The sequence below is a fragment of the Notamacropus eugenii genome, chromosome 6, assembly GCF_028372415.1.
Source record: "Notamacropus eugenii isolate mMacEug1 chromosome 6, mMacEug1.pri_v2, whole genome shotgun sequence".
Classification (NCBI taxonomy): domain Eukaryota; kingdom Metazoa; phylum Chordata; class Mammalia; order Diprotodontia; family Macropodidae; genus Notamacropus; species Notamacropus eugenii.
The window spans coordinates 56,563,290-56,588,373 of record NC_092877.1 but is presented as its reverse complement, the minus strand read 5'-3'; the positions used below and the strand labels follow the sequence as shown (position 1 = coordinate 56,588,373).

The window sequence follows — 25,084 nt, the reverse complement described above, 5'->3', positions numbered from 1 at the left end:
CCCCATCCTGGCATCCCTTCTTTGGACATGTTCTAGTTTGTCAATATCCTTCATGAGGTGTGAGTTTTGCTCTTATTCTGGACACTATTCTTTTATTAATGTGTTCTATGATTGTTTTAGGTGTATGACTTACACATGACTTACACAGAGCTTGTAGTCCACTAAGATGTGCACATTTTTACATGACTCATTCTCTAGCTATATTTCATCTATGCTAAACTTACAAAATGCTTTTTATAATCTAGGTAAGACTTTAAATTTATCCCTATTAAATTTCTTATTTAGATATCTTTTTGGATATCTTTTTGGATCCTGAGTCTATTGCCTAGCACACTTCTCTCTCAAATGGTGAACAGGTGCAAAAGGTCACCTTTCCCAACCTGTACCTCAAAAGGAATCACACCTACAACCAAAAGACAATAGAGCATGATGGCGATTCTCAGAGTATAACTGTTGTACCTAGGGACACTGAGTCACTTACTATTAGGAAAAGAAGAAGAAGAAGAGACTACGAATCAGGAGACTGTGTTCAAGACCCATGCTAATGGGTCCTGGTGAGTGACCCTGAATGAGTTACTTTTCATCTCAGGTTCTCTATTTCCTCATCAGTAAAATGAGAGAGTTTGACAAAGTTCTCTTCCAGCCCCAAATATCTATGACTAGAGATCTGGTTTTGGAAACAAGAGTTGGAAAGAATAAAGGAAAATGAGAAGAAGGGCTTGGTACAGTGCTTAACACCCAGTAGGTACTTAATAAATGTTGATTGACTGAAAGCTTACCTTTGCAAACAAAGCACTTTATATGAAAATACTTGTTCTGGACTCGTAAAACTTCTCCTTTGCACACATTCCCACAAGTGTTACACAGAATCGCAGTACTTGATGGCGTCTCCAGGTGGCTGTGGACAGCCTGTTGTTGAGATACTGTTAAAAGAAACAATGAGTTTTAAGGATGGTAGTTTCACTTCGAAAGGTAGACAATGGTCACCAAGCAAGGAAAACATTGATTCAACATATAACGGAAATGTAAAGGATGGAGTAAAGAAGATATTTTTATTTTGAAAACTTGTAATTATTATGCTGCTATTATCCATAATAATACTCTACTAAAGTACTATACCGATGCTCATTGGAGCTGACCCCAGCTTCTTGAATGCTATGTGAGCAGAACCCATGTGCGGACAGTTCCTACTGAGCTGGAAGAACTTTGAATCAAAGCAGCAAGGCACTGTGTATGTGTCACATAAGAACCTGGCTGGCTCAGTCCAAAGAGGCTCATGGCTTACGTTCCAAAAAGAGTTCAGGTAAATGCTACAGTAAAAATGATAGTACACAATACACAGCATGGTTCTATGAGTGCAGTCCATTACAGGAGAAAGGTTCCTGCTCTTAGAAGTGGAGCTCAAGACCTTGCTCTGGCAGTTCTTAACTGTGTGACCCTAGACAATTCATTAACTTCTCTGTGCTTTAATCTCCTTATTGGAAATTAGAGGCAGCTGGTTAGGTGACTCATTGGATAAAGCACTGAACTTGGAAGTCAAAAAGATCTGAGTTCAAATCCTGCCTCAGACATGTACTTAGTGTATGACCCTAGAAAAGTGACTTAACCTCTATCTGTCTCACTTTCCTTATCTGTAAAATGGAGATTATAATAAAATTTCTCTCATAGGGTTATTGGGAGGTCATAAAATGAGATAACTTACATAAAGTGCTTTGAAAATCTTAAAGAACTACATGCTAGTTATTATCATTACTACTATCTGAAAAGTGAGTTAAATAATACTTACATGACCTACCTAACAGAGTTACTATAAGGAAAGCTCTTTAAAAATTTTCATGCACTACGAAAACTAGATTTATCATCATTATTTGCATTACCCACAGAAAGTCAGTTTAAATATCTGTATCAAATATCATTGGCCAGGGCTTCAGTAATAAAGCTTTTCCCATTAGGGACAGTTGTTGAAACCATGATATCTATAATCTAATTACATATTCTGTGAGATTGAAGGCAATTGACCTATTGACTACACTAAGCTATGTAGTTAGTTACATAGATAACCCACAGAGCTGGTCTGTCTTAGATAGGCACCAAGGTAGATGGACCATGAACTGGATCCAGGACTGAATAAGAGAAGAACTTGCTAGGTGACCCTTGGCAAACGTTTTCCAATGGCAACAGACAACTGCAAAGTTGTGGATGCCAAGATCACTGAAGAATAAAAATTATACATAATTCATTGGAAATGGAAAGATGTGTGGTTGATGTGAGTGAGCTGCAACACATTTCTAACCAAGTATCCTAAAAGTATAAAGCAACTAAGAGTGAGTGAAAAGAAGAGAAAGTGATCAATGAGCCCCATCTAACAAATATATCACATGATTCCACCAGTCTCCATGCTATTAGAATGTGAAGAGAGCTCAGAGAAGGTCCCCAGCATACTGGGTGGATCCCTCTGGAAGGATTTATTGGCAAAAGTCCAAGGGAAATTTCCAGACCAAAGGGATAGAATGCAGTCTGCATCACTATGTGAGTATTCATTCACATTGATGATATCACAGATTCCTTTAAGTATGGGAGAAAAAAATAAGGTGACTGAGAATTTACAAAGCTTGAATGTAAAATCTATACTTCAAGTGATGAAAAGGAGCCTTGGTCCCTAGAGTAAACAATACTGGTCCACGGAATGGTTCCAATCATGGCAGATGTCAAGTATGATTTTGTTTCTATATTCACATTTTGAGTTAAATCATGGATTTTGTGTTGAGTGTATAGATGTCAAAGATAGTTTCTGCTCAACTGTCAGGAATCATTTAAGGAGTTATAAACTTTCCTCCCTCCATGACTGGGGACACATAACTAAGGCAATTCTTATAAATGCTGGAATTCAGCTAGAAATGACTTGTGAATGAAACTTCAAAAAAATAGCTGTTTCGTCAACTTTAATATTATTGTGATTTTTAAATATGCCTCATGAATTCATGCTATTGAAATTGTACTTAGCTTTGAAAAAACACTTTAAGTTCTTCCTCTTTTCAGATAAAAATTAATTTACATATTACTTAATACCTAAGTGAGTTAAAATATTACTGCCATCTTGTGATTTAAAATAGAAATTGCAACAATTTGCCTGGTTACATTACTGATGGTCCTGTGTAATTTAGGGTCAGGGAACTAGAGAAGACTTTAAGATAATATGTATAAGGCTAAAAATTCAAAGGGACCTTAGTGTCATAGTTGTGAGGGACCTTACAACATAGAGCCATTGCTGACAATGAACTTTGAGGACAAATGGTAGCATTCGAATGAATCTTAAAATGTAGGATATTTGAGTTAGGGGATTTTTAAATACGCATAGTGTTCAAATTGGAAAGGCCCTTAAATGTCATTTAAGTCAACCAATTTTTGAGAAAGGGAAACAAGGTTCAGAGAGAGAGCTTATTTATTTAATTGCACTCCTCCCTTACTGTGAGTCCTTATCAGTGTGTATAAGACCATCCTACTTCAGGAAGCAAAATTGCAACATGCCACTCCTAGTCAAATCCTGGGGCTGCTGACCTGCAACACTTTTGTTGCAAAGGCATGTGGAAAGAGTATGTGGATGTGTGGATCATATTCTGTTCGATGATGAGAGGGGACCTATTCCAAATGGGGTGTATGTGGCCATGAGCAGCTAATTTCCATGAAGACTGGAAATAGGCCATGTTCCTGTTTATCTGAGCAGGAAGTAGAATTCCCTTTTGTCAGTTTTGCCATCGGAAAGTCCGCCAGAGGAGAAACAGACTTTCTGCAAATGAGACTAGGTTGAAAGGGATGCTTGGGTATTCTAAGTGGCATTGCAGCTGAGTGATATTGGCGAAGGAGGAAGGGAAGGATAAACACTGACGTGATTTGTTGCACGACAGCTCAGCATCAAATAGATTGGCTCTGCTCCTCCATGGTTTAAACAGTGATGGAACAGATGGAAAAGGGTTGAAACAGGGAGTTCAATACTGATGCAGAAAAGTCTTTTGGCTTCCAAAGCAGCTCTGCCAGAGCCAGTGGTAGCAGCGACTGGGGAAAATGTATTTCTTTGTTTAAAAAGTGAATGCAAAATAATAAAATGAGCCCTGAGCAAAACTAGGAAAGAGGCAAAGTTTCTCCTCTGTGTTCCTGCTTGCCCCACCCAAAATGACCTCTCCTTTGTGCCCCATTTAGCATCCCCTTTTTCTTAAACAGAACCAGAACAATGTTGACACTTGGGGCCAGCAACACAAAGAAGGAAAAAGCGCCTTCAGACCAAGTTTGAAATTTATGGTGTGAAAATAATGCAAGAATTAATGAAGTTAGTTCAGTTGAGGAGGAAGGAAATGAATTACTAGTTCAGGGCCACCCCATTCAGGAAAGCTTTCCTAAATCCAAGTTGTTAATACTATCTTCTTCTTGAAATTACTTTGCATTTAATGATAATAGTAATAGTAATATTTAATAATAGTAACATTTATGTAACATTTGAAGGTTCACAAAGTGCTTTATCTAGGTGATCCCATTGGATCCTCACAACAATCCTGTGAGAAGTAGTGCTATAATTATCCCCATTTCGCAGAAGAGGAAACTGAGGCTGGGAGGTTTAATGATCTGCTCAGGGTCACAGAGCTAGGACGTGTGTGAGACAGGATTCAAACTCAGGTCTTATTGACTCCTATGCACCACATAGGTTATGTACATGTTGTTTCTCTTCTCCTTCCCTCCTTCCCAGCAAACCATAAGATCCTTGAAGTGCAGGACCACTTTCACTTTTGTCTTATATTCCCCTCATCTGGCACACATGCTTAAAAAATACGTAATTGAATTTAGTTCTAGATTCCAAAGCAGTCCTTTGCTTAAATATTGGCTTCTCAAAATTTCTTGTGCCTGTGGCAAAATCCCAAATGTCCCCATTGTACTCAGGGTTTTGTCCTTGGATGCCCAGAGTGAATGCTGGAAAGATCACTAGACTTGGACTCAAAGTGTGAGGCTGAGTCCTAGCCCTGCTATCTACTGACTCCATGACTCTGTGCAAGGTCAGATTATATCTCTGGTCCTCACGTCCTTCATCTATAAAAGAAAACAATATACATATATATATGCACATGCATGTGCATATATATATGTATGTGTGTAGATACATACATAATACATGTATATATAGTCACACACACATATATATGCACTTACACACGTATGCATATACATATGCACCTACATACACACATACATATGTATATAGTGCTTTTGGTTCACAAAGTACTTTCTTCACAGTAAGCCTGTGAGGTAGCAAATACAAGTCTTACTAATCTCATTTTACAGACAAGGACCAGAACCTTCCTGCAATGCTCCCCATGGTGCAGAAGTGGTCCTGGAAAGTTATTCCAGCAAAATCCACCAGGTCATACTAAGATAGAGAGTCAGGTGAAGGACTTGTATGTCTGAGGACATTGAACCTAGCTAAGTTCAAGAAAGTTCAAGCCAACCTTGACCACAGGCTGATGAATTATCTGATCAAAGTAACCATCAAATACCATCTACCAAGTCAGAGGGGAGTTGTGATCTTCATCAGCAGAGTACCCACATCAAGGAAATTCCAGATTCTAGGACTGAAGGTGAAATTTACAGATGAAATGAGTCATATCATCACTAAGTGGCAATACCAATAAACAAACCCAGGTGTTCAGGGTCCAAATCCAGGGTCCTTCCCACCAGGCTCTTCCCAGGAGACTGGGTTGACCATATGAAATAATGTATGTGAAAGTGTTTAATGATAAAGTGCTATAGAAATGTACATCACTCTAATGACACTAGATCTGTGCATGAGACACATTTGGGGGCAAGGGGGAGGAAAATAAACAGGGATTAGCATGAACCCATGGGTATATCTTCAGCTTTATATCCTAGTCCTCCCAGAATAATCCTGATCTAAGATCTAGAGTTGAAAGGAACAACAGAGACCATCTAGTCTAATCCTTTGATTTTTAACAACAATTTACATTATATATAATACCTTAAGTTTTATAAGGTGTGCTGCTTCTTTCTCTGCCATAATAACCCTAATAACTCTGGGATGCCTAGGTGGGCATGATTGAGTTGAAAGAATACTGAATTTGGAGTCAGAGGACCTGGGTTTGAATTTTAGCTCTGCTGTTTACTATCTGTGTGTGAGCAATCAATCAGCAAGTCACTTCTGCCTTTAAGCTTGTTTCAGTGTTCCCTATTCAGCTCTAAATCCTGTGACCTCAGATGTCTGATTAAATACAATGGACCATTTGCACTAATTCTCCCTAAAGCAGGAAGGGCTCAAGTGTGTCAAGTTCTACTGTGTTTTGTTTATATCACCATATTTGTTGCTGGGTATGATGAGGTAGAGAAATTATAGGCAAGAATACTCTAAAAACTTGGATTTTTGTCTTAGAATGCACCTCCATTTTATGCGAAATGGAGCCATCCCAGGATTCCCCCTTTCTAGGCACCAGTTTCTACAACTCTAAAAGAAGTGTCATGGTCTAGATAATTTCCAAGATCCTCCCCTGGTTCTACCATTTTGTCCTCTAAGGTCTTTTCCTTTTCTAACAGTTCTGTATTCTAGAATCTCTTAAAGCCCTGTCCTATTATTTTATGCCATTTTGTTTTTCTCAACCTTGGTTTCCTCTTCTGATAGATGAGGGCACTGAACTAGAAAATCCCTAAAGTCATGCTCGTCTATGATGTTCTGTAATTCTATGATCTACAAGGAAGTGACAGCCAATGTTACAATGAAGCAGAAAGAGAGAATCTTTGTGCTGACGAGGCTGATCTGAGTCAGCAAGGGCATATTTCAAATAAAAAGGTCATTCCTATTGAAAACTAAGCAACTACCAGCCAGTAGTATCAATGACAATATTCAATGACAAAGGAATCTAACAGAAATCTGTAGAAATCCTCCCAGAAATTCTTCTCAAAGTTAAATAAAAGTATTTAATAGTGTTGTGTCTCCTGTGTTACATCTTTGCTCTAAATTATTATTCTTCACAATTCAATATGCTTGACTTTGCTTATGTTTTTATAAATACTTCATATTGTTTTTAAAAGTAGCAGTAATTTGGATCCTGATTTCTATGTTCTCTGGGTTTAGTTTCTTCCAGTGTTTGGTTACCAGAGAGCTTAAGGGTACCATCATCAAGAATGTGCTATCACCTTGCCTTTGGTGACAGCAGCCTGAGGTCTGAGTTTTATAAAGTCTGGTTGTAGGAAAAAAAAAAAAAAAGCAAAGTGATGGGCAGAGAGCTAGAACCAGGAGCAGCTTCCTGTGCAGCAACATTCAGGGAGATACAAGTTATACTTTTAAATATTTATTTTAAGATATTCATTTTTAATGCCAGAAAGTCCCACTTTCTCCATCTTGGATTTATTTGGTAACCAGTCATGGCACATTTCTATTTTGTTAAATTTTGAAATCTAGGATAAGCACCCCAGATTTCAAAAGAACTCTTTCTTTGCAAAAAAAATTTATATGACAGATCAAAATTTGTTTAGTCATTCCATAATCAATGGCCATCTACTTTGTTTCCAGTTATAATTGGGTTGGTAGGGCAATGTGGATTGGCCAATAGGGACTCAATCCTTAGAACACACAGATGAAAGGGCTATACAGAAAAGCTTGGGGGAGACTGATTCTAGCTATGTATAACTGAGAGTCTGATACTGTGTGATGAGAAAGTGTTTTAACTGGCTGATGAGCCAAAAGAACTGATAACCCAAGTAGTCCTGAACCAGGACTGAGTTTTCTTACAAAAGGAACCTTATTCTCTAAGTCTTTCTTTTCCTCCCTGGTGGCAGATAAGAGAAGAATTGAAAAGAGATGCCACACAGGGAGAGCAGCCAGCTGCATGCCCCCCACCCAGCTACCCTGCGTCCAGGAGCACACAGTCGTCTGTTTCTTTTGTGTTTGTTATTCTTCTGTCTTATGTATGAAAATGGAATTGTGCAGGTGAAGATCACATGCATTTAGGAGAACCATCGGAACCACCAGAGGTCCTCAGAAAGTGAAGTTGGAATAGTAAGGTAAACTGAGGGTGGTATCAGAGGCCATTAGAGTAGGTGGTTGATGATAGTATAAGGTCCTGAAGATAAAGGTCAAAAGCTGATAACCCAAAGATGGTAGTGACTTCAAGTATGACTCTAGAAAGATACAAATCTTTGAAGCCCAGCTAAAAGCCATAACTGAGGGAAACTTCAGGATGACTCCATGGAGAGAAAGACAAATTCCTAGGGCCAAAAATCTGTTTTCTACATGTGCACTGACTACTTTATACTTTGTTTGCCATCATACCAACTTAGACCTCTGCCTCCTTAGCCCCAAGTGGAGACTGCCCACCTCCAATCATAGATCCCCAAGAGACAGTGATTGCCTGATCAATCACATCTTTGCTCTCTTACATGGGGGTGGGAGGTTGGGACAATAATCCTTCACATCATCTTAACAACTCACATTTCGGTAGCACTTTGAGACTCACAAAGGGGTTTTATACTCATGACAACCTTGTGTGGTAGAAAAGTATAACTGTTCCCATCTGATGGATGAAGCAGCTGGGGCTAAGGAAAACTGAGCAAACCTTTCCATATTCACAAACCTAGTTAGTATGTGTCAATGAAGGGACAGGAATCTAATTTCAAACATACTTCTCTTTACATTATATTGAAGTTTTCTCTAACATAAACAGACTTAGTTCTTTCTACTGTTTCTCATATAACAGACTTTGCCATTATCCTTCCATCTCATTGGTTTCCTTCCTCTGTGCACACTTTGGCTTGTCAATGATCCTCCTAAAATGCGGTGATCAGAACTGGATACAATTCACTAGATAAGGACTGACCATAGCAAAGTCCAAAAACCAAATCCTTTTGGACATGAGGCTTCTATGAATACAATCTACGATCTAGCTTATTCCTGTTACTACAAAGAACAAAACTTTAGACCAGGAACTTCATTTAGACTCTCTTCGGCCCCTGTAAAACCAAAGATTTCAGTGTCCTATTGTTATTTACTTCTCCCACTTACACTATAGGAACATCGCTTTTTTACAATTAAATCAGCGACCATTGATTAAGCACTTGCTTTGTGGTAGGCTGGAGATAAAAAGATAAAAGGATAAAGTGTAGTAAAGTCTAAAGACTATATAAAACCAATCCTGGGTTGCCTTACACAAATTGACTGCAGTAGAGAAGGCAATGGTACCAAATCTGGAAACAGAATGTACTGTAAAAGGCAACGGTCAGGCAATCTGGAGTCTACTATCACTTCTGCTATTTACTACTTAGCTGACCTTGGACAAGTCTTTTTTGTTGTCTGGGACTCAGTTTACTCATCAGTTTACTCAGTTTGTCTCATTTTCCTTCCCACTCAATTACAACTAGAAATGAAAGGATTGGATGGATAAATGAAATGTAAAATGAAGGGGTTAGACTAGAATCAGGGATTCTTAACTTATAGTCTATGTCTTTTTAAAAAATTTGATAAACTATATTTTAATATAATTCTTTTCCTTTGTAATCCTACATACTTAATTTATGCATTTAAAAACATTAATCTGAAAAGGGGTCCATAGGCTTCAAAAGACTTCTAAACATGTCCATGACCAAAACATAGCTAAGAATTACTGAGCTAGCTGATCTCCAAAGCAGAACTCTTTCAGGCCCTAGCCCAGTGACTGGCATAGAGCAGAAGCTTAACATTTGCTTGTTTGATTTGAGCCCCAGATCCTATGCATTATCCCATCAAACATTCTATGTTCTAAGGTTCCTTCCCTGATCTAACTCCTACGTTTATAATGATGTAGTACCCATAACCACATACAGCTGATAACTCACTATTCTGCTATCCTTGAGAATTATTCCAGAAGTTTTGTTCCACTGTTTCATTAAGTATCTTACTGAAATTGTATTTCCTGAACAGTTATTTCCTGGCTTTTTCAGGACCTTTTTTGGGAGACTGATAACCCAACTGTTTTTCCCCCAGGTGCAAGTGATCTAATCAGTTTATCATTATTTTCCAAAAAGTGGACCAGAACTATGAGCAGTGTAATGAGACTGATTTCTTTTCCTGCTGAAACTACAACTTTTTTCATCCAAAGGAGTGCTGCTCCCTTCAAAGGAGTGGCTTGGAGTAATTGTACACTGACAGTTTCACGGTGCTAAGTGCTCAAAACTTTTGCAGGATTCTTCTTTGACCCTGCTGTCAGAACTGTGGAGGCATCATCCTTTTGATTCACTTCAGCTGTGGCAAATCTTCATCTTGGGAGGGTGTATATTTGGTTTGGGAGAATAGGAAAAAAGTCACTAAAAGCCAAGTCTGGTGAGTAAGGTGAACTGGCTGGAAGAATATTATTTTTGGACAAAAAGACACCATAAACTAATGAGGGTGGTTTTTTTACTGTGGCTGTGAAACAATAAACAAAGACATTTCCCAAGAGAAGTTCCACATATTTTTAGACCTTAAGGGAATTTGTAGTACTATATAGTCATATCTCACAAATTAAAGAATTCTCTCAATAATCTACGGTGAACTCCAAATATGATTTGTTTGCTGTCTTTTTTAAGTTTTATTCTGGTGTGCTTCTTTTCTGGAAATTTTCTTTATAAAATCAGTTCAGTCTTTCTCAAAATAAATAAATGAAAATATGTGTATGTATGTGTATATATATACACATATATATACACACATGTACATATGCATTTATATAGATACATGTATATATACTGGTTCTCAATTTTACTTTATTATTAACAATTTATATCATTACATTTAATCTAGTAATATTTAAATAATTAGCTGTCATTTCTATAGGGCTTTACAAAACCCTTTTCTCATGATCATGAGTTAAGTAGGTAATGCCATTATTATTATTAGGATTTCACAGAGGGGAAAACTTCCTACATCACACTATTCACAACTGTATTCTTGTACATAGATTTATCAATACCTCCTAGGGCTGAGGGCCATGTCTTTTTGTCATTAGGGCAGTCAAAATTATAGGATAGTAGGATTTCTATTGGATTTTAAGGTTTGGAAAATATTTGTCTGACAACATTCCTGTGGGCTAGGTAATACAAGTATTATCATCTCCCATTTTTCACATGAGGAAACTGAGGCTCAGAGATGTCAATTGACTTGCCAAAGGTCACACAGTAAGTGACAGAACCAGGGTTTGTCACAAAGTTTTCTGACTCAAGTCAGTATTCTTTCTACTAGATCAATCTATCTCTCTAAATGAACGGTTGTTGTTAAGTCATTTTTCAGTTGTGGCCAACTCTTCATAACCCCATTTGGAATTTTCTTGGCAAAGACACTGGAGTGGTTTGCTATCGCCATGTCCAGTTCATTTTACAAATGGGGAAACTGAGGCAAACAGGGTTAAATGACTTGCCCAGAGTCACATAGCCAGTAAGTGTCTGAGCAGCAGTAAATCCACAGAATCACATCATGGATATTCTCTTCCCAGTGGAATGGGTAATGTTAGAGAGGTGGTGATAATTTTTAAGTTTTGCTAAAAGGTTCCCTTCTCCAGCCTATCACTCCTCCTTTAAGGTCTTTTTAGGCGAACTTTTGCTTTTTACAGATCTCTAGTTCCTACACTGATGCAGCTTGGTTGGAAACTCTTCTACATCCTGAGTCATCAGTTCAGTCAGAAAAGGGAACTCAGCAGAGACAGCATGTCACTATCTCCCCAAAATGGAGTCAAGTTCCAAAATACTGAGCTGTTCAGAGCTGACTCTGCCTGTACTTAATGCAATCCTGGGGAATATTCACCTTTGAGTCAGGACCTATTCGGTTTTGCCATTTTAAAATTCAAGTTTAAGAAACATCTATCAAGCACCCACTGTGTGGATGCACTGGTCATTGGGAGAGATACAACGTTCATAGAAAACATGGTCACTGCCGTCATGAGGCTTCTAGCCTAGAAATGTACTATTTCTTTTATTTTTTTAATGTACTATTTCTTCATTAGTCTAGAGATTATTATGGCGCTCTATCTCCTTTCCCCTTGAGTATGCACTGTGACTGAGCTTGGAAAATAGAACCTACATTAAGAGTCTGGTTTTTAATTTCTGGATCAGAAAGGAGGGCACAAATATAATGGCTGTCCTTGATTGCTGTGAGCTCTTTGCCATTGCCACTGCTCCAGCAGAGGCTGTATAACCCCTTGCCAGAACTCTGGTGGAGGGATTTCTATTCATTTAAGGCCTACACTAACTATATTGATAGGAATAGTCAATCCATGCACATAGACGTGGCACTATTGTCCTGAGAAGTATTAAGTTAAATATATATTTTATTTTACTTAGGGAACCTCTAAATTATCTTTCGGTTTCTGCCATCTTTTATTCCATCTGCCCCATCAATCCCTTTTAGATTTCATTTACTATATATCCAGAAGGATTTGCCTTCCTCCAACTCTTGACTCTCTAGAGCTACTTTTTTGCATGTCTCCCTCATTAGAATGGGGGCCGGGCAGGAACTGTAATTTTGCCTTTGTAACCTCAGCATTTAGCATATTGCCCAACAAGTCAACGATCATTTATGAGTCGATTACTATGTGCCAAGTGTTGGAGATATAAATACAAGAAAAAATAAAGACAGGCCCTGCCCTCAAGGAGACCACATTCTAATGAGGTGAAATACAGAGAATGAAGGATGGATGATCTGGACCCTTCCACAATAGAGAATCCAGGAGAAACTCACCATGAGAAAAGGAGGCCCCAGGGACAGAGGGAGAAGACAGTTGTGGTATGGTGGTGAAATCTGGAGAATATTAAGAACTTAAATAAATGCTTATTTATAAGGATGATAAAAGCTCTGATTGACCTAAAGATGGAGTGGATACAAGAAAGAAGCAGCACTTGGATAAACTAGACAGAATTGATGACAGAAATTGGAGGGGAAAAGGAATCCTATAATGGTGAAGCTTGGTAGGAAACCTGGGACTAATTCAATGTATACATATGTGCGTCTTTCCTATTTCATAAGTAAAGTGGAACAATGAGAGCTCCTATCATGGTAACAGACTGAATGTTGAAGGGCTAGTTCCAGAGTCAGAAGACTTTGGTTTGAGTATTGGTTGTGATACTTCCTGGTTGTGTGAATCTAGACAAGTCACTGCATCCTTCTGGGCAGTGGATGGGGTACCCAACTTGAAGTCAGGAAGACCCAAGGGTTCAAACTTAGCCTCAGACATTTACTAGATATGTGACTCTGGACAAGTTGCTTAACTTCTGTTTGCCTCAGTTTCCTCATCTGTAAAATGAGGATAATGATAGCACTTATCTAAAATGAGGTAATAATTGTAAAGCACTTAGCATAGTGCCTGGCACATTGTAAGTGCTAAAGATATCTATTTTATAGGGTGCTTGTGGGGCTCAAATGAGATGATGTTTGTAAAGGGCTTTGCAAACCTCAAAATGCTTTCTAAAGCATTGTGAGTCATGGTTAGAAATAGCATAGGGCTTTTATAAGGATCTAGAGAGATAATGGACCTCCCAAAAATGATTATTGTAAAAAAAAATTATCTAGATGGGAACTATTATTCCATCATCCTGATGGAACTGCCTTTTGAAAACCTAATCTTTACTGCTTTTTACCTTTTTTCTAAGGACTTTTTTCCACTGATTTATACACATGCTTGTTGAATGAGGAATGGATTTTTAAAATAGTTTTCCTATACTCGTGGACGTCCCTACACCTCAAAACTACTACTTTTTTTTATTTCAGTTTCTAAATTGCTTTAAATATGCTTACTGGAAGCACAGTGGTATTCCCTTTGGGGAGAATAAAATCAATTTCTACTTTCTTACTCTTGGACATTTTATATTCTGCAGTATCAAAGTATGCTGCACTCACCAAATCAACATTATCTGATAAGGTCCCCAATATTCAATGTCTCCTACTGTTCATTACAACAAGGTGAAGGGCAGGACAAAGAAGTTGAAAGGAAACAGAATGACTGTCCTGGGCCATATTCTTACTTGTAATGCCATCTCTCTCTCTCACTATTCCTTCTCTTCCCACTGGAGCAATAAATAGAATCCATAGAGACATAAAAAGGAGCAAGCCCCATTCCTGGCTTATTTGGAGGGGCTCTTAGCCTCTTCCCCCACTTTTAGCATCCACACATGGACCTTTGATTCCATTAATGCTCTGTTTTTAGGACACATTTTCTGTTTCAGAATCAGTCCAGCCTCCCTCCCCCAATGCTGAATGCGATGGATGGCTCAGAAAGCAATGCCAAATTACTCAAGTAAACTAAATGTTTCCTCCCTAACCTACTTCAAGGATCATGCTGCTAATTATAATGATGATCCTGGGAAGTCACTCTCCCTTCAGGAGGTGGAAGCCTCAGAATCATCCCATAAACAGAGGCAGCATGGTATCATAGAAAGGATTCAGAGACAAGGAGCCTGGGTATTACTGCTAGATCTACTACTTAATACCTGTGTGACCTTGGGGAGGTTGCTTTCCCTTACTAGGCTGCAATTTCCTCACCTATAAAAGGCTGAAAGGGGTTAGATAAGACCACTTCCACCTAAAAGTGCCATAATTCTCACACACATATAGAAATCATCATGAAATGGGGGAGAACATGAGATGAACAAGAGAGATCTACGCAATGTGATCTACAAAATGAGAGGAGGGAGAGATCACTTTCAGCCCTTGGGGAAGGCATCATGGAAGAGAGGTGGAACCTGATTTTGAAGGTGACAAGAAATGGGACATTACTGCACCCTAAGAAAATGACGAGAGCAAACTAGGTATAAATAGCTAACCTCAGAGTCAGGAGACCTGGGTTCAAGTCTAGCCTTTGACATCTATCATGGCTGCATGACTCTGGGTAGGTCCCTCCCAGTGCTCCAGACAAATCTCTCAGACCATGTTTTGCAGAGATGGTACTGCTGATCTGCATTGGTAGATGCAATAGGTCAGTAGGAACTCCCTCTGCAGAAGAAATCACAAGTCCATCCCCCATCTTTCACTCCTCAAAAGTTGAATATGATGAATATAGAGACACATTGGGAGATATATTACAGAGTAAATAAACAGCATCAGGAAAACAACATGCACAATGAGTATAGTAATGTAAATTGAAAGAACCACGAAAACAAATCAAATTAAAAAAATTTAATGCAATAGAATTATGATAATCCAACTTGACCCTGAAGGAGAGAAGAAAAAAATGAACCTCCTTTATTTCCTTGCAGAGGTAGAGGATTATGAGTTTGGAAAATTGAATCTACTGTCAGACTCAGTTAATGTGCCAATTAGTTGTGTGGAACTCACTGCCATTCCCCTCCCTTTTTGTCTTTTTATTCTTTGTTATAAAGGACAATTTTCTGAGGATTAGATGGGGATAGGATATATTGGGAAATGAAGATGATATAAAAACAAAAGATAGCAATAATTTTTTTAAAACTATAGAAATATGAATTGCCAGTATATTGTGTTTACAGCCAACACTAAAAACATCTGGAAGAAAAAAATCTCCCTCTTGCTTTTCCTCCTCCCCCTAAATGATGCTAAATTCGGTTATTTCTAGGCAAGGTTTCAGATACCAGTCTTACCTATGTAGCTCCAGCTTGCACTATGCATTGAATTAAGCATAACAGGTCAGAGAAGAACCATATTTGAAGGATGCTGGACTGAGTCCCACTGCTAATAAACACAAGGACACCTGGCAAGGCTGTTAATGAAGAGCAAAGAGAGCCGCTCTCATTTTTATCCAAGAGATACACTGAAGAGGCTTGGTCCTGTGGCTCTGTTGTAGTAATCAAAGGTGTAAATTAACTATCACAAGAGACATAACTAGAGCCCTTGCTCTTTATACTGGGGAAGAAACACACCCATTCAAAACAGGGAGGAGGGAGGAATTGGAATAATATTACTGAAACAAACTTCAAAGTTAGTCAGATCGGACCTAGTCAATGCTTCTGTGCAGGTCTTATGTAATGGGCCAGGCATTAGATACTTCCTTCTGGATCCCTGAAATGAAACTTGACATTAACTATGATAAAGTACTGGCAACTTGGGTACCACAGTGGCAGTCACTAGCCATGGACTCCTAATTCCTGCTCTGCTGAGGATGAGCTGTGCATGAGTCATTTCCCCTTCCTAAGCCTCAAATTTCCTCCTGTAGGAAATGAGGAGGTGGGCTGGGTTAAGATGATCTCGCTCAAGTTCCTTTTAGATTCTATCTTCTGTGCCCCAGGGTCCCTTTAAGTGGTCACATTCTGTATTATATATTCAAAGGTTCTTTATTGTTGTTCACTTGTTTTTCAGTCGTGTCTGACTTTCTGTGACCCCATTTGGGTTTTTCTTGGCAAAGATACTGGAGTGGTTTTCTATTTCCTTTTCTGGTTCATTTTACAGAGGAGGAAACTGAGGCAAACAGGGTTAAGTGATTTGCCCATGGTCACATAGCTAGTAAATGTCTAAGGCCAGGTTTGAACTCAGGAAAATGAGTCTTTTTTTATTATAAGCCCAGTGCTCTATCCAATGCATCTTCTATTGTTTTCTTTTAGGTCAGGAGTTCTTAACCCAAGGTCAATACTCCAGGGACATATTTCAGAAGATCCATGAACTTAGATGAAAAAAAATCACATCATTATTTTCACTAACTTTCAGTTTCCTTTGCAATCATTTTATTTTATTTTATGTATTTAAAAACATTATTCCAATAAAGGGTCTTGTAGGCTTCACCAGAAAGCCAAAGGGGTCTATGACAAAGCAAAGGTGAAGAACCTCAGTTTCAGGGTCCCTTCCAGGTCTGGCACTTTTGGAATACATAACCATAGCTTGTACAGTTTCTGAAACCTCTTAAATTTGTTGTCTCCTCTATTGGCTGTTCGAGAACAGGAGAGGTCTCTGTTTTTCTATTTTTATCCTCAACATTTAGCATAGGCTTTATACACAGTAAGCGCTTAATAAATGATTTTTAAATTTTATTCATCCTTTGGAGGACACTGAGTTTGGCTCTTGACTCTACTACCTATGTGATTTCTCTTCACTACTCTATATTTCAGTTTCCTCATCTGTGGAAAAATTAATGGATTTGAGCTATATGGTTTGGCCTCCAAAGAAATGATGCATAACGCAAAGGGCACTGGAATTAGAATCAGAGAAATTTGTTTTAAATCTTGGCTTTACCATTTACTTATTGGTCAAGTGACAAGGTGAGAAATCACTTGGATCCCTAGGTCTCCGTTTCTTCACCTGAAAAATCAAATTAGACTCAATTATTTCTCAGGTCCCTTCTCTATCTAAATACTATGATCCTGTGATGATGTAAGTTTCTTTTCTTAAACTCTTGGAGCTAAGATGGAGTGAGAGTCACAATGCTGATAATTTACCACCAAACACTCAGGAGAGTCCAGGCTTTGGGGGAGTAATGGGAGGAAGAAAGACTTGGAAGCAGGACAAAAAGTGACAGATGGAATTACTACCAGGGACACCAGGATAGGCAACATTTGGAATCAATGGATGTTGTTTATTTATTATCTTTGTAGTCCCAGCCATGTAGCCCATAGTTGGTTGTTAGATGCCTGTTGATTGATGGGTAGAGAAAAGCATTTATATAATACCTACTATGTGCCAGGTACTATGCGAAGTACTTTACAAATATTATCTCCTTTGTATTATCCCAATTTTTTTCAACCGAGGAAACTGAGATAAACAAGTTAAGTGATTTGCCCAGGATCACACAGCTAATAAGTATCTGAGGTGAGATTTGGACTCATGAAGATGAGTCTTCCTGACTCTAAGCCCAGAGCTCTAAGCACTGCTCTAACCTAGCTGCCCACTACAGGAGCCATTAAAAGTCAAGGAATAATACTGGTGGGGAGGAGGCAAGCCAGCATAAAAAACATTAGGAGTTAAGGTTGGTAGTGGGATGGGGACACAGATCAACATAGAAGCCATTAGGGGAGAATAAGTGTTACTACAAGTGAGGTGGTAATATGTGACATTGGGGGTCAAAAACTAAGGTTTCTGAGATGGTGGGAAAGTTGGAGGGTAGAGCTCCCTCTCTTAGTAATTATAAGACAGGGGAGATTTCAGACTCTTTACATATTCTCTCAACCCCTCCACCCTACCCTGTTGCTGCTGAGCGATCATATTTGACCCTTGATTTGAGAGTCATTGGGTTTAATATGCAGAGTGGACTACCCGAACACAGGATTGGCTCAGTTGGCTACAATTCAAATAGAATACACATACTTCTGTACTCCCTGGTCTACTCTGGTTACCCCTTGGTTTCAAGGTGAAATTCAAGGTGTTGACTTTGTAACATGAAGCCCTGCTCAATTTAGGTTCCTATTGGCACTGAATTGGTTTTTTCCTCTACTAATACCCAGATTTCATTTCCAGAGGACTACAAGCAGGGCACCAAAAAAGACAAAAGGACTAGATGCCTCATGACTAGAACCTTCCCTTAATCTCTCTCTCTCTCTCTGTCTCTGTCTGTCTCTCTCTTTCCGTCTCTCTCTCTCTCTCTCTCTCTCTCTCTCTCTCTCTCTCTCTCCTTACTGGATCATATTTCACTACTGAGGCACAAGCAGGGTTCAGTACATTCCAAGGGCAAATGAAAGAGGTTCACTTAAAAGGCAAGGTTTTGTAGAATAACATGATCTCCCAGCTGGGAGGGACCATAGAGAGCACCAAGTCCAACCTATACCTAAATAGAATTTTCTTCTACCAACTCTTCCAAAGAGGGCATCTTCAGTGGTCTCTGAAGACCTCCAGTGATGGGGAGCTCATTTCATTTTGAGTGGCCGTGAAAACACCATAATACTGCTGTGTTCATTGCCACAATGAACCCAAATGATATCCAAATCCCACTTGGTCTTTCTTCACTCTCCTTTTCCAATATGTAAAGGAGACTTCCTGCAAGTCCCTAATTTCTTTGAAGACTCATTCCATATATACACACATATATATGTATATATGTGTGTATGTATCTATGTATCTGTATGTATATATGTATATAGAAATAATGTGTGAAAGACATCAAGGTTAAAATAAATTGTTAAACATAATAGTATATTCTTCTCAAGACTCAGCTCAACTTTCATCCTCCTGAAAGCCTCCCTGACCATAGTATGGTATGGTGAAAGCAGCAGAGCATGGCGGAAAGAACACTGGCACAGGAGTGTAAGGCCCTAGGTTCAGTTCTCACCTCTGATGCTCGTTACCTACTATTTGACCCTGTGCAACACTAAATAGCAAGCATTTATACAATGCTTTAAGGTTTGTAAAGAGCCTTAGAATTATTATCTCCTTATATCCTTAAAATAACCTTGGGAGGAAGATGCTATTATTAGCCCCATTTTCTAGATGAGGAAATTGGGGCCTGGGACTTCTCGATTCCACGTCCAGTGCCCTATCCATGTGTTCCCTGGCTGCCCAAGTGGATAAGTCACTTAATCTCTCTCCTTCACCTCCTTTTCTTCATCTGTAAAAGAGTTAGACTTCCAACTCTGGATCCTATGCCTCTGGCTCTTTTTCCTTTGATCAGTAGATGGCATGTATATACTCTAGCCTACTCACTGGGATTAGAACCCAGGTCCTTTCTGACTCTGAGCTGACTCTGTCCACTATATCATGCTGTCTCTCTTTTATATACTGCTTTATATAGTAAACATGTAATTAGGAGTAATATCCACAAAGTATCATATCTTTATATCCCTGAGTGTATTGAAACCCTTATCCCACTGAATTTTAGTAAATGGAAAAGGACTAGGCTGCTGTATGCAACACAAAACCCAAACTACCCCATCCACAGAAATTGGTGTGGTTTTTTTAAGTGGACAAAAATTATCTCAGTTGGCAGTCTTCCTTTCCCCTTCTATTAAGGGATAAAACATCAAGGCCCTCAAATCAAAGAAGCAAAGTGGTTTGGAAAGAGCTCACTCACAAACCATAAGAAAAAAAAAGCATGGTGAATATACAAGAGACTATCACTTTTAAAAAAACTTAACGCTTAGATTGACTTAGATTCACAGGCAACTTCAATTGTTGGGAATGTAGCATGGGGGAAAGAGTATAGGACTGGGAACCAGAAGACCCGGGTTTAACTGTGGGAACTTGGATAAATGATTTTACTTTCCTGGTCTCAGTTTGCTATTCTGAAAAATAAGATGTGCATACTCTGATTTCTAACCTCCTTTCCGTCCTCTAACACTCTAGACTCTTTATCTCTTCCAGATACAACAAGCTATATTCCATGGTTCATTTCAATTCTAACATTCTTTCATTTCTTAATGAAAAAACAACAGATTCTATGTCATAGAGTCACATCCTTCTGGCCTCAGTCACTGGCTTCAACATGTTTGTCATCAGACTAATTGGAAAGTTTCAGTCTTATCTTTCAAAGACTGAGTGACACTTTCTAATTGTAATATTAGAGAATTCTCATGTTTTACAATCATGGTCTAAGAAACAATTCAAATTTCCTTGTTGACTCATTTCCATGGGGACAGTGTCATAATGAAATGAATGTTAGATTTGGGATCAGAAGCCCTGCATTACAGTACCAGTTCTGCTACTTCTATAATCTGTGGTATCTTAGTAAATCTACCACCTCTCTGACCCTCAGTTTCAGTATCTGTAAAGTAGGCAGCGAGGTGGTACAATGGGTAGAGCATCAGATGTGGAGTCAGGAAGACCTGAATTCAAATCTAGTCTCAGACGCTTACTAGCTGTATAACCCTGGACTAGTCACTTGACCCAATTTTCCTCAGTTTCCTCATCTGTAAAAGGAGCTGGAAATGGAAATAGCAAACCACTCCAGTATTTTTGCCAATAAAACTCCAAATAAGATCTCAAAGAGTCAGAGATGACTCAAAAATGACTGAAGAACAAAGTGGCAGCAATAATTACTTGCCTAGTCTGTATACCTGCTATTCAGTATGCCTGCACTTTTATTCTCGTGAGATTCAAATAGGTAATTAATTTAAAGTACTATAGAAAAAAGAGACAGCATGGTATAGTGGACAGAGAGTCAGCCTCAGAGTCAAATAGACCTGGGTTCTAACCCTACTTCTGACGCACACTGGCTGTATGACCCTGAACAAGTCACTCAACCTCTCAATGGTCTAGGTAACTCAAAATCTCTAAGTTTCAGAGAAGGTTACTGACTACCTCTGCTCCTTGAGACAATTTCCTAATCAGAGCCCTCCCTAAACCAGTGAAATTCCAGTCTAGTCCCCATGCCAATGACCTCTGGTGGCATGTTGCCTTGACTCAGCACGTCTATATAGGAGAGTGGCCTGAACGATGTGCAGAGCATGTGTAAAGTATACTTGGATATAAGGCTGGCTAGATAGAGTGCTACTGTTATTCAGTCATTTCAGTTGCATTTGCCTCTTCATGACCCTATTTGGGGTTTTCTTGGCAAAGATACTGCAGGGGTTTGCCATTTCCTCCTCCAGCTCATTTTACAGATGAGGAAACTGATGCAGACAGGGTTAGGTGACCTACCCAGGGGCACACAGCTAGTAAGAGTCTTAGACCACATTTGAGCTCGGGTCTTCCTGACTCCAGACCTGGTGCTCTATTCCCTGCAGCGCCACCTAGGTTGAAAGAGATAATGAAGAGCCTTGTTTGTCACTGTCAAACAAAACCCATCTAGCCCAGAGCCACCCCCAAGGCATTTGCCCAAATCCCTCCTTGTATCATCTAAGCAAATTTTCTCCTTGGCAGTAAGTGTGGATCTAATAAATATCCAGAAGGGATTCACCATCTTTTCTACTTTAGCTTCAATTCAATAAGTATTTATTAAATGCACATATTGATTCAGAGAACTCAAGGATAAAACACCAATAGCCACAGAGAGAAAGTATCCAGAAATAATCACCATTAGGAAGCAGCATGATACAATATTGGACCTTTAGAGTCAAGATGTTGGTCTGACTCCTAATTCTACCACTGATTAGCTGTGTGACCTTGGGTGTGGAACAACCTCTCTGAGGTCCCAATTTGCTTCACCTGAAAAGCGCGGTTGAGCATCATGTAAAAATACTTTGTAAATTACAAAATGCTAAAAAAATTTAAAATACTAGCTAGAATTTATGTAACACCTTATGGTTTGAAGAAAAAAACAACCTTTACAAATATTATCACATTGTATCCTCATAACAACCCTAGGAGCTGGGTGCCATTATTCTCCTCATTGTACAGGTAAGGAAACTGAGACAAACAGGGTCAAAGTGACCTGTCCAGGGTCATGTGTTTGACAGAGGCTGGTTTTGAACTCAGTCCTTCCTAACTCCAAGTCTGGTGCTGTATCCATTACACCACCTAGCTACCTATACATAATGAAAGGGAATATTTAATAATATTAAAAATACTTTTTGAATGTTTGACTCCTATATGTGAAATCTATTCATTCAACTTGTGTTGGCCAAGTTAGAGGATAATAGATATGGAGCTAGAATGACCATCTTGATTCTCCTCATTTTACAGATGAGAAAACTGAGACCTATAGAGGTTAAGTGACTTACCAAGTCATGCAGTGCTTCTAAATCTGCAAAATAGGAATAATATTTGCACAAAACACCTTATGAACCAACATGGTACAATGAGGAGAACACTGGCTCTGGAACCAGAGGACCTGGGTTCCAATGCTACTTCTGATACTACCCGGGTGACCATGGGTGATCACTTAACCTCTCTGGGACTCAGTTTCCTCACCTGTAACATGAGACTTGATTAGACTCTGAGGTTCCAATTCTCTGTTCCTATGACCTCTTTCTTCTAGTTGTGAGGAAAGTACTTATTTTGTAAAACTTGAAACTATGGAAGTGGGAGCCATTATAATTATTGTCCACAAAGCAAAGGAGTTGAAAAAGATGATAGATATCTAAAGTTTCTGAGTTCCAAATCCTATGATACTAACTAAAACAACATACTCAGCCCAAACAGGGGATGCTATTGTCAGCCAGTGACAGTAATGTACCTCTTTCAGCACCTACCAGAAATCATTCTCCAGCCTAGGTACCCCAGTATTCCTTTCTGTATGTCACCAGAGACCTCAAAATCCACACCCTTTGTTCAGTTTTCAAACTTAGGAACTTTGAATGGATGGTCAGAATGTCAAGGAAGCCTCGGGAACAGTTTCTATATCCTGATCCCTGGTTGTCTTCTGGGTGCCTTAATTTGCTGAGACTTTGGATGACATCAGTACCAGGTAGCAGACAGCAGGAGACACAGATTTATTTGCCAATAATGCCCACCATTGCCCCATGACAAGTCACAATCAAGAAGTAGGACTGCTCCTACCTCATAGGACCATCAGAAGCATTCACTGATTTGAAATTCATGGAAAAAAGTGCTGGGAACCTGAGCATTGGTTCATGTTTTCTTTCCTTCACAAGATCCATAGAAGCTCATATTATGAATGGGACTTAGGAGAATATTCAGTCCAACAGCAAATTGAAAAGTGAATTTTCTCTACAACAACCTTAACCAATTTATCTCAGCCTCTACTTGAGCACATCAGTGACAAGAACTTACTGTCTTCTGTGGTGCCTCATTACACTGGGGAACAATTCTGTTAGATTTTTTTCTTAAGTTGATCACATATCTACTCTTGTTAATTCACCACATTTGCCCTCTGGGACCAAGAAAAATAAATCATATTGTTGTGATATGTGACAATACTTCAAATACTAAAAGAAAGCAGTATGTTCTACCTCCTCTCACTTCAAGTCTTCTCTCCAGGCTAGACATCCCCAGTATCTTCAACCCATTTTCAGGTGTCATGTCTTTTAGTCCCCTCAGAATGATAAAGAAGGAAATGGCAATGCACTTTGCCAAGAAAACCCCAAATGGGATCACAAAGAGTTGGACATGACTGAAATGATCGAACAACAACCTCATAATGTTGAGCTACGAGCACATCCATGGTTCATGAGAGGAGACGAAAAAACAAAGAAGGTGATAAACAGATACAGAAATAAAGAAGAGGAAAAGGAGAGGAAGAGGTAGACTCAAAATACAGATCTGCCACATAGCTTTTAAATATGCTACTATAAATGCAATTCTGCAATATCTTTATTGTCATTCTACTGTAAGCTCAAATAGCCTCTACTCACAAAGTTTGACATTGCCATGTTTCATATATGAAAGACTCACTTTCTACCAATTGTAGAAATTAACTTTATTAATGCTCTATTTCATAAAGCCATACATAGGTTCTCAGATTTGAGACTGCAAAAGATATCTAGGACCTGGAATTTTCTCTGAAATATTTCCAACAAATGATTTTCTAGCCTCTTCTCCAAGACCTTCACTGATGGGGGATTCATTGCCTTTCAAGGAATCCCATTCCATTTTTGTATAGCTCTGTTAGGAAGTTTTTCCATATGCTAAGTTGAAATCTAGTGAGTATTACAATTATAGGTTTTTCCTCATTTTCTAGCCCCTACTACATATCCCAAAAATGTTTATTAATTGATAAGACTCTTAATAATGGACCAGGAATATCAGAGAGCATTAGGAGCGTAAAGGTCAGGAAGTTTGGTGTCATAGCCAGAGCACATATTCCTTTTATGATATCTCGGATTAGTGATCATTGGGCTCCCTGCCTAAAGAGGACAATCATTTCTTTGTCGGATGGCTCTCTGAACTAGAAAGGTCTTTCTTAGTCCCTATATCTGCCTTCCCATAATTTAACAGCATTTTTGGAATCCTCTTCTTTTATACCATATCCTAGTCTTCAACATGCAGACCTTAAAGACAGTTCTGATCAAAAACTTAAAATGCTAAGCTCTTGCTTGGAGCTTTATAATGTCATTTCTCTTTATCCCTGATTAATAAGCCACAATTCCACCACCACATGTATACTCCAAACCTACAGTTTTCAGATTTTCTCCAACTTTACCTGAACATTTTGAAATTTAATAGCATGTTGAATTAAAGTAAAGGATCTCCACTTAGATTTCTCAAATCCTGGCATAAAATACTTTTTAAAATCGTATTGCCTAACTCAGCTGGGAAGTCCATTGCTGGGTAAACAAGACCCATATAACTATTATTATTCTTAAGGTT

The 25,084-nt window shown here is 38.8% G+C and overlaps 1 protein-coding gene across 1 annotated transcript in view; it reads right to left on the bottom strand.

Moving 5' to 3' along the window:
- The window catches only part of ABLIM2 (actin binding LIM protein family member 2), a 226,249-nt gene extending 201,435 nt beyond the window's left edge, over positions 1 to 24,814 (bottom strand). The window contains exons 1-2 of the mRNA XM_072620149.1: positions 23,728 to 24,814; positions 780 to 923 (exon numbers count right to left, since the gene is read on the bottom strand). Coding sequence (XP_072476250.1) covers positions 780 to 923; positions 23,728 to 23,914 — 331 coding nt within the window. The 5' untranslated portion in view covers positions 23,915 to 24,814. The remainder of the gene's footprint in view (positions 1 to 779; positions 924 to 23,727) is intronic.
- Between the last annotated feature and the right edge of the window lie 270 nt (positions 24,815 to 25,084).